Raw genomic sequence first — 10,129 nt, forward strand, 5'->3', positions numbered from 1 at the left:
AGACGCGAAAACCAGGCAAATCATCCGCTAAGAATCTTCACCGGAAACGATAGTAAAAATATCCGCACGAAACTGGACGAAGCTGAGCATGGAACAATTAAAGTTCGCGAAGTCGAAGAGAAGCCAAGAGGACGTGTTGCCGTCAGACCAGAAATCCGGCATACGGAATTAGCCCCACGGTACGGGACATCGTAGATATCGCGCTTAAAGCTCTCGCATTGCTATGGTGTTACGAGCCTTCGTGTTAACGTATCCCTTTAAGACTGGCACGGCTGAGCAATTGGACGTCGTTGTGATTTCGTATCGGTGATAGAGATTTGATAGGATTATGTTTTTAACGATTCGATGCGTATCAAAGCGCGTAATATCGCTATTACCTTGCGATTTTGTCGCAGCCTTGTAACGATGGCATTGTGCAATTTGGCTGGGTTGTATTTTTAATAATCCTATACACACGAATTTATGACATCGCTATCGACAATATAGAGACCCGATGCAGACCGATAACGCGATTTTCTCTCGACTTTGTGTTGCAGTTTTACAGCGATGACGTTACACGATTCGGCAATATTATACTCTTAATAATCCAGCGCACATAAATTTGTAATACCGTTGTTGACAATGTAAGACTCGATGTCGACGAACAATACAATTTCGTAGATCGCTTCATGAAAAATATAAACCTGCCAAAATGTACAGCGTCACCGTTACGAAATCACAGCGACGTTTCACTCGCCTGCATTGATCCTAATATCCGGTTTGGATTACCAATTCAATTGTTGCGATTTCGCATTAACAACGCTGACCAATTCAACAGAGTCATAGTTTTAATAATACAATACGTCGCACCGTTACGAAAAATCTGATAAAATTATCGCTTAATAAACATGACAATTAGCTTCTGTTCGGAATTTGCAGTGGCCGTCCGTTTATGACTCGGACAGCACATCTGCCTTTTTTGAGAAAATCTGATTTTCCTATCTCCCAAGTTATAAACTTTACGATGCAGACCTCATTAAGAGACTAATTAACACTCTAAGTACTCGATGGATCCGTTCTAAAGTAAACATCTGGTATCAATCAGCAACATCGGAGGATATGCGCCCATCAACATATACAATTATAAGATTGGAAGAAATAGATTCCCATCCCGTAAAAACCATGGTAAGAAGGAAAACCCCGGGACGGAGAGTTAGTATATTAGGACCAGGCGAAGCTTCTTCAAGTTTAAAACAGGCTTCATCAGAGCGTCATACTCCTCGTGTTATGTTATGTTATACAGGGTGGTTGGTAACTGGTGGTACAAGCGGAAGGGGGGTGATTCTAGGCGTAAAAAGAAGTCGAAAATATAGAATACAAATTTTTCGTTCGAGGCTTTGTTTTCGAGAAAATCGACTTTGAATTTTCGCTCGGTACGCGTGCACTTTATCACGTCTCGTTATAACGGATCTCACTGTAGATCATTGTCTCGATTGACGTTTCTTTTTATTCTATAAATTTTTATTGTATATTTTTTATTCTATATTTTCGACTTCTTTTTTCGCGTAGAATCTCCCCCTTTCCGCTTGTACCGCCAGTTACCAGCCACCCTGTATATTACTCGGCATCTTTAATCTACCTTTACCTTGAGCGTTAATAGCGTTCACGGTTCGCGATATCAACCGATCGGTTGCTGACTGGTCGTAACCTAGTTGAGGATTCGCAACAATTTCTACCGTAGAGATATAAATGCAGTCATTTAATAACTTTGATAAAAAAAAATTGGCAGTTTAAAAGTTTCCTAATTTTTTTAAATTAAGCTTTTCGGTCAAAAAATTGGACAAAATTCCCAGATATGTAATACCATGGTTACAGTATCTCAGATTTTTTAAATAATTTTTCATTGGATACGACAAATAAATCAAGCATAAACTGTAAATCTCATGTTTAGGTCAATAACTGTTCTAATAATAGGAATAGGGAGGCAAACGTTTGTCGAAATGATTTTTCTAGGAAGCTCTTTCGATTGACGTATCACAAATTTAATTTGGTTCCAGGACGCTTTTATCGTGGTTATTCGGTTACGACCTTCCACGGTTTCATTGTTGTTAAATTGCATCGTGCTATGCGTTTCGACAGATTTATGTTTCTACGTCCCCAGCGCAGACGAACGATGCGATATCGTTGGAATTTTACAGAGGTGACTCTGCAATTTGGCAAATTCGTACTCCAGTTAACACAGTGTATATTAACATGGAATTTCATTGTTAGAAATGAAGCTATCATATCGCACAGTGCCTCCACTGCGAAATTACAACAACGTTGTAACACACTGCACTAATCTTTATCTTTCCAATCGCATATTTTATATTCTTCTAATACGAACCAAAAACTTCTAATTTTTATATATCACGTTGGAAATCGTATTGAAAATCTTTTCTTCCGCATTTATTCTTTCCATTCCCAAAAATGATAGATCAATTTATTGGCAAAAAAGAAAAACAGCAGCAAACAGAATATTTTCTTATACAAAAATTAAAATCAGGACGCGATGAAACGATTTATAACAGTAACTTCTGTAAGCCGAATCGTTCGATTTTGCATACTCGTAAATTAAATTTTGTCGCCTTGAAGTGGCGAAAAACTGAAAATTTTAGAAACAAATTTCTTTCAGACTCTTTAGCTTTAAACCTTATATTTCCAATCATAACTCTTACATTTTCCATAATAACAAATTCATACACATATATTGAAGGTATAAGCTTGCTTGCGTTAGTTCGATCGCATAATCAGATCGTTGAAACACGGCAACCGTATCGCTGTCGCTCATCCATATCGAACCTTATCGCGATTCATCCCGCGGTTTTTCTTTGTATCGTCAATTACAACCGACAGTCTGAAATTCCACGAAACTAATTTATTTGCCGCGCACGTTGCATGGAATTCCATAGCGCATTTTATTAAAAACGAAGATTTCGCTGGTTTAGAATCGGCGAAAGAAAGGTCGCAGATCTTCAGGGTTGAATTTCCACGTTTAACCCGATTCTGACGATAGATAACAGAGAATGTACAACGAACGCCTAATGAAATTACGCGTTTCTGAGAATCTTTTGTTCGTAGAATAATACTAGCGCCGCTCTCTAATAAATCTAGTCGGATAAATGTAATAAACGTATTTCTCTGAAATACTTCTCTCTTTAAATTACAACATATTTTCCGAATTAATTTCCTTCCGTTTGTTACGCGCGTTGTCGTCATGCGTGTTACTACACGATAGAAATTTATAATATATAGTAAATTTATAATACGAGAAACTAACGAAGGTCTTTTTTTTTCTATTTTCAGGGTGATGAGGATGTTTTCCTGTGATTGGTGGTGAAACACAGTAACACTGTTTGTGTAGAAAAATGGCTTTGACCGTTGTAACCTCGGCCCGCGTTTTCAACGGAAACGGTAAGTCACATTAACATACAACGACATTGCAATAATTTTATCGATAATTAGGCTGCGGATATCTATATAAATTTATACTTTTATCAACACGATTAAATATCGTAAGCAGTAGTATACTTCGAATATTTTATATATCTTTTCAAATTATATGGATTATATGTAATTATTTTTGCATCTATGTGTTTCCCATAAATAAATGAATACAAATCCGCGGACTATCGATAATGATATGCATTAGCCATGTCGAATGTAATTCGTACGATTTAAATTGAGTATCGAGAAACCCTTTATTTCGATCGCGAAAGATTATACAATTTGTCGTTAATTTATTATACAATATTCGATTTATATCTTCGATCTGCATTTCCAACGAAAACGTGTAAGTAATATTACGTAAGTGATATTAACAGATAATAACATTGTGATAATGTTAGTGATAACGATATACTCTGCTGATAATCCAAATTTTGTGTCTAGCTGAAAATACTTGAGTTGTAAAAAAATAGCACAGAGAAAAAATTATAAAGTTTCTCGTCTTATCGGATAAAACAACTCGTTGTTTACGTTGCATCGCATCGTTATAAATAAACACAATAAAACTTTGGAAACCTGGTAGCGCGCCTCTAACCGAGGAAACTTTCTCAACAAACTACAAACGATCCGACTAATGAAGCAGCCGGATTCTCCCTAAACTCTAAATTGAAATTTCATGCGAATCTCCGGCACCATTTCCTTTATACAGTTTACTGCAGTTCATGATCAACTTGATCCTTTAATTACCCAAAGAAGTATCGCGCACATAAATAAAATAAACAAGTAAAAGACGACAATGTATGAAGATCGCAAATGAAAAATATGATAAATCACAATTTCTCGTCTGGTGCAAAGGAATAATTTTTGATATCGCGTCAATCAACTCCACGCTAGAACTATCTTTTCGTTTGTTTTTGAGAATAAATATATCTTGTACGTTTAAAATTAATTGACAAATTAATTAATCGATTTAAACAAATATTATCATCAGATCGTGTATTTCTTATCTATTTTTAATTGACCTTAAGTCTGTTCCTTTCTTCGACTACTTCGTATTAAAATTCTTCCTTTAAATGGCCAAAAGACGATAAAATCAGAAAATCAAGAAAAATATGTTTATCGCGGTTATCTTTTCTACGATCTTCAAATACTGCGGTAGGACTTCATTGAGTCATTGCCACGTATACGTTGCGATAGCATGAACGGACCAATATGACACGTAAATGGGATCCCCACGTTGTCGCGGCTAACGAACTTTGCCAGATTATTATTACCGTGGCTTTGGATGATCGCCAATGGTTACAACATATTTCGGTTTACGCTTCGCATCGGTCATTACCCTCGAACAATCAGCCTCTCGAGATAAAACACAATCGAATCTAATTTCTAAAAATAGATCCTTTCTATCGAATCCATCAAACAAAGACGAGATCATTTTCTTTTCGAATATCATTAGGAGGGTTGAACGTTTTCTATATCCGCCTTTTGAAATAAAATACCACCGAACCTAACTTCGAAAGATATTTTTCCTTCGATTTTCTGTTCGATCTATTCGAAGCAGGATAAGGTCATTTTATTTTCGAGTATCCTGAAGGAAATTGATGTTGCTCTAAATTACTAGTATAACACATTAATATTCGGTGCATTCGAGGATTCGGTTGGTGAATCCTCTACGAAAGATGCTTCGATAAAAAATGTGTACGTGATACAGTGTGTAATTGGGACATTGGTTATGGGTTTAATGAGAATCATTGATGAAAGAACTGTTACCATTGTCTATGCTCTGCTTGATTCAGGGAATTGAAATACGCAATTACTCCGCGGATTTTATATGAATTCCGTTTCAATCCCCTAACGCACAATCTTTCTCTCCGTTTTATGGAGTCGGTCAAATTTTTATACAAAAGTAACGTACAAGCGAAAATACATTTTCTATTTGGTAATACGAGTAATGAAATATTTTAATGTACAAAAAATACATAAAATGCACGAAACATGCAGAAATATAATACATAAAATGTACCGTGTATGATATATTCCAGAATATTTGGCGAGTGAATCAGATTTCTACCTGGAAATCCTTCCATTTCTTTCAGTTAATTACGTCCATAAAAATATGAATTTGCATCAACATACACAATACGTATCCACGTACACATACGATATATCGTATTAAATTCATAAAGATCGATAGCTAAAGTAACTATCTGAAGTAAATGTGATTTATACCTGTATATGTCACCAACACGTGTAATATGTGCGCTAAGTGGTTAACATAAATATTTTATGTGTCGTTTGATTTAAGTGTTAGATAAAAATTTTTATCGAATAGATAATGATATTTTTTATACTTGTTCCCGGTATACTTCAGTGGGGACGCAGGCCTACGTTTCCGGTTCGACAGGCTCCAAGTGTCTTTGCTGCCCTTACGGCTACCACATCGACCTGGACTTCGTGCGATATTGCGAGGCGGTTGCAGCAGGAAGTGCCGGCGACAGGTCTAGCATCGAAAGACGAAAGAAAAGAGAACGTCGAAGGCAATGTCAGTCGATGGAGGTTCTCCTGGGTCTGGTAATTGATCGCTTCATTCCATAATTAAACTGCTCCTAGATCCAAATTGTGAATCTAGGACGCTCCATTTCGAACGTCAATCGTTGAACGGTTTAACGTTACCTAAATCAAATGGACTTTCGTTCCCTGATAATAGAATCCTTTTTAATCTTCCTTTTCTTCATTTTATATCTCAATGTAATATCACGCGAATCACCTTATATCGATCCATTTAAAAACCAGGATTCTGTTAACGTAATATTTCTGAATATGTAAATTAGCATTACATTTACAATCAATAGAAAGGAATGTAAAGAATTCGCGCAATAGCTTTTCGTTATTATTTCCTCGGTACAGTTTTATGAAATTTAAAGAGATCGAGGTATTTTATATCTTTACGATAAGGCGTATCTTTTTAATTATAGAAATTCTTTCCATATCTTTGATAATATAACGTAATAATATAACGTATCGACTGTTCTATGTAGATTTTGTGTAACTCGCCAACGATTTATTTTCCTACTTTAAATGTTGCATTTACGTAACATCGACACGTTACTTCACTGCTTGATCCTCAATGGGTTAGGTCGAACGAAGGTCCAACGATGTTCATCTCGAGGAAAAAAATGAAAGACAAGCATAATAAACAGAAGGAAGATCGTTTCGTAAATTGTTTGATATTTTTAATCTTAGGTGAGTCCAGCCCTTGTCGGAATAGAGGCGGAATTACCGAAAATACCACAGGAACCTGCTACAACGAATGGCGTGACGACTCTGCCGAGGTCGACCCACGATAAACAAGAGTGCACGCAAGTATCAACGGCTCTCGACCTCAGCGACGTGGTGGGCGATTTCGAGGCGACCTTGAAACGTTCGTCCAAATCCACCAAGACTTTCGATAAAGAAGATCGCACAGAGAACGGTCAGACATATTTATCTTTCGTTTCTATTCGATCGTTTCGTCCCATTTATCGAGTCGTAATTGCGGTTTCAATAAAAGCAGCCTGTATTTGTAATAAAATACAGTTTGAATCGTAACTTGGTTGGAAATTGCTCAAATTGTATGTTATCGAATACGGATTACGTGTAATATACGATAGAACTTGATTGCCTGAAACGATCATGATATTTGCCATACCGATAATCATTTAATTTTATTGTCGTACGGACAAAAATCGCTTATATCGAATCGCTCTATGAACGTTAATATCAAGTAGAAACTTTGAAATAGAAATGCGTTGAAGAAATGTGTCATAAATACTTCAAATTCTGTACGTTTCATAAAATTGTAGAATCTGCGTAGAGAAAAATATTGAGCCGGTCCTTGGAATTCTCTTTCGTAGCCGCGATGTTAAAAACATAGAGTTCGACAATATAAGTTGATCGAAAAAGATCACAGATAAAATGTAGTGCTAAAGCAACGTTGGTTTTTAATGAGTTAATTAATATCCCGATATAATCGAAATTCCGCGGTTTTATTTCGATATCACATGGTCACGTAGATATCTCGTAAAAAAATCACAAGGCAAGAATCGTTCATTTAATTTTTCTTCGTTCCATTCGCTCGCGATTGGCGTCTCGTGAAGCGCAGCCTGATTACGTACACTTTCTTTGGAATTATTTTCCATGTCGTAACAGTGGCGTCTTTCTGTTGAACGATACAAAAAGGAGGAACCGTACGATGCAACCGATCGCAGTCGATATCAATCGCAGCGGTGAAGAAACGAAGGGGGAAGAAAAAAGAGAGAAAGAAGGGAATAGATCCGATAATTTCACGCACATTTGATTTCCTCGCGCTGAATCCTTTCGGCCATCTTTGGATTCTCCATGGCCCAATGACCTGATACACAATGATGCCGTGCAAAGAGAAATGCTTCCATCGCTTTAGAGTCACTATTTCGCTGAAACGCTTCGTACACCGGTTAAATAAATGCACAGGTCTCGCTAATGAGTTGCTTTCCGTCGTAATCGCCTCGAGGTGGTTTCTCGCTGCGAAATGCATACGCTTGTAACGTGCGGGCTCGAGCAGAGAGACAAGTAGAAACCAGCGAGGAAAAGAAAGAGAGGAACGAAATAAAAAGCAGAAGTGAATCGCGCGTAGGAAGAAAATGAATCTTGGAACTGGCTGACGTTTCCTACGGAACGAAACGTATTCGCGATCGAACAAGTGGCAGGTGGAAACTATAACGCAACAACTCATCGTGTAATTACGGTTGACGAGGAATGCATACGAGCTATATGAAAATTTCTCTTCGTAATTTCTCGTCTGCACTTTCGTACGTACGCTGTTGCTTCGAAAGTATTCGGACGCTTGTCCATTTTTGACGAGATGTAATTTAATCTTCGAATCGCCAGTTAAAATTTTCTATTGATAGATCACGATTGCATTCTGTATCAGTATGCTGTTTTTATGGCATGCAGAGATTGACTTGAAGAGCATCGATAGATAATTATCGGTGTCCCGCAGAAGCGAGATAAATCAAAAAGGTGATTCAAAATTACACAAAAAAGAAAAAAATATATAACAACCTCCTAGGAAAGAGTATCTGATCTCTGAGATAAAGTTCACGTACGAAAGATATTTCTGGACTCGTAACAACGTATAATTTAAGTGTATAAATAGAATGTAATATTTCGTGATTCCGTCAAATGATAAGAATCCCATTTAATCACGAGTTACTCGTTCATTTACACATTTTACAAATTGTTACAAATCGACTAAAGTACATACGTATATGATATATGGAAACCGATCAGCGGTAATGTATTTCGTTGTATCAAAAATTCTTTATTGCAGAATGTTTCGATGGTTTTCAAGCGATTTAACGAGTGCTCTATTTTACTATCCGTTTAACGGGCCCGTCATAGAAGGCAATCAGTTAAACAGGTGAATACAATTTTCTCCTCTCAATTAAGACCTTCACAGTGCGGGCGATTCACGATCGAAAATCGAATAATTGCCCCGTCAATTGGATTCCCCTCGGAGAACGGTTCACCTGCTAATACTTCTATGATTTGAACTACTTTTTCTGTATACATGGTGGCTTGAAGGAAAGAACCAATCTATAGTAGTCCATATTTGCCATAGTTTAAAAAGTTTAAATTTAATTTAGATAGAAATAAAAGATACAATTCCATTGCAAGCTTGCTTCTCAATTTTTCGTCCCAAATTTATCTAGAACGCAATTAAAATACTGAAATCCGAGACATTGAGTTGTTGCATAAATTGTATCCAGAGCACATTTGTAACATCCATCTACGTAGATATTATATATTTTTTATAAAAATCTTCAGATTTATTTTCGGGATTATTATAAAAGAGGCTTCTTCTTTTCTACGATCTCAAAATTATTTAATCTTTTCTTTCAAAATTGTTTTGTAACGTTTTGAAAGGATAAAAATCAGTTGCCACCAAAGTCATCGTACTTGCGAAGAACTTTTTATATACCTAATATAAAAATACATATCTTATTCTTATCTTTCGTGAGTTTTAAAATTTTGAATTTAATTTAGATAGAAATAAAAGATACAATTCCATTGCACGCTTCCTTCTCAATTTTTCGTCCCAAATTTATCTAGAACGCAATTAAAACACTGAAATCTGAGACATTGAGTTGTTGCATAAGTTGTATCCGTTAGAGCACATCCCCGCAAATTCGATTTGTAACATCCATCTACGTGGATATTATATATTTTTTATAAAAATCTTCAGATTTATTTTCGGGATTATTATAAAAGAGACTTCTTCCTTTCTACGATCTTAAAATTATTTAATCTTTTCTTTCGAAATTGTTTCGTAACGTTTTGAAAGGATAAAAATCAGTTGCCACCAAAGTCATCGTACTTGCGAAGAACTTTTTATATACCTAATATAAAAATACATATCTTATTCTTTTCTTTCGTTTATATCAACTTACATAGCAATATTATAGTTTTATTCTATCAACGTCGATAGCTTACCTGTACGAACAAAAATCGAGGAGAATTTATGCAGCAACCTAAGACGAATGCTCCTAGTGGCGCCTACAATACATTCAATAAGAGGCACACAAACGACTGCACAACTTCTTTCGTTCGCGTACACCTTGTACGTTAAAACTCATTAAAGATGAAA

General features: G+C 36.2%; 1 protein-coding gene and 1 long non-coding RNA gene across 5 annotated transcripts in view; one reads left to right on the forward strand and one right to left on the reverse strand.

Moving 5' to 3' along the window:
• Kank (KN motif and ankyrin repeat domain-containing protein 2 kank) overlaps window positions 1–10,129 on the forward strand; it is a 66,334-nt gene that overhangs the window by 36,709 nt on the left and 19,496 nt on the right. For all 4 annotated transcript variants that reach the window (XM_069115617.1, XM_069115615.1, XM_069115618.1 and 1 more), the window contains exons 2-4: window positions 3,325–3,432; window positions 5,837–6,036; window positions 6,709–6,937. In XM_069115617.1, the coding sequence (XP_068971718.1) occupies window positions 3,387–3,432; window positions 5,837–6,036; window positions 6,709–6,937 (475 nt within the window). In that variant the 5' untranslated portion in view covers window positions 3,325–3,386. The remainder of the gene's footprint in view (window positions 1–3,324; window positions 3,433–5,836; window positions 6,037–6,708; window positions 6,938–10,129) is intronic.
• Window positions 9,376–10,108, reverse strand: LOC138181077 (uncharacterized). Its single transcript, XR_011173436.1, has 3 exons — window positions 9,976–10,108; window positions 9,546–9,881; window positions 9,376–9,463 (listed from the first exon to the last, which is right to left on the reverse strand). It is a non-coding gene; the product is annotated as an uncharacterized LOC138181077 (long non-coding RNA).

Source organism: Bombus flavifrons, chromosome 6, assembly GCF_040668555.2.
Source record: "Bombus flavifrons isolate JBK064 chromosome 6, iyBomFlav1_principal, whole genome shotgun sequence".
Taxonomy (NCBI): domain Eukaryota; kingdom Metazoa; phylum Arthropoda; class Insecta; order Hymenoptera; family Apidae; genus Bombus; species Bombus flavifrons.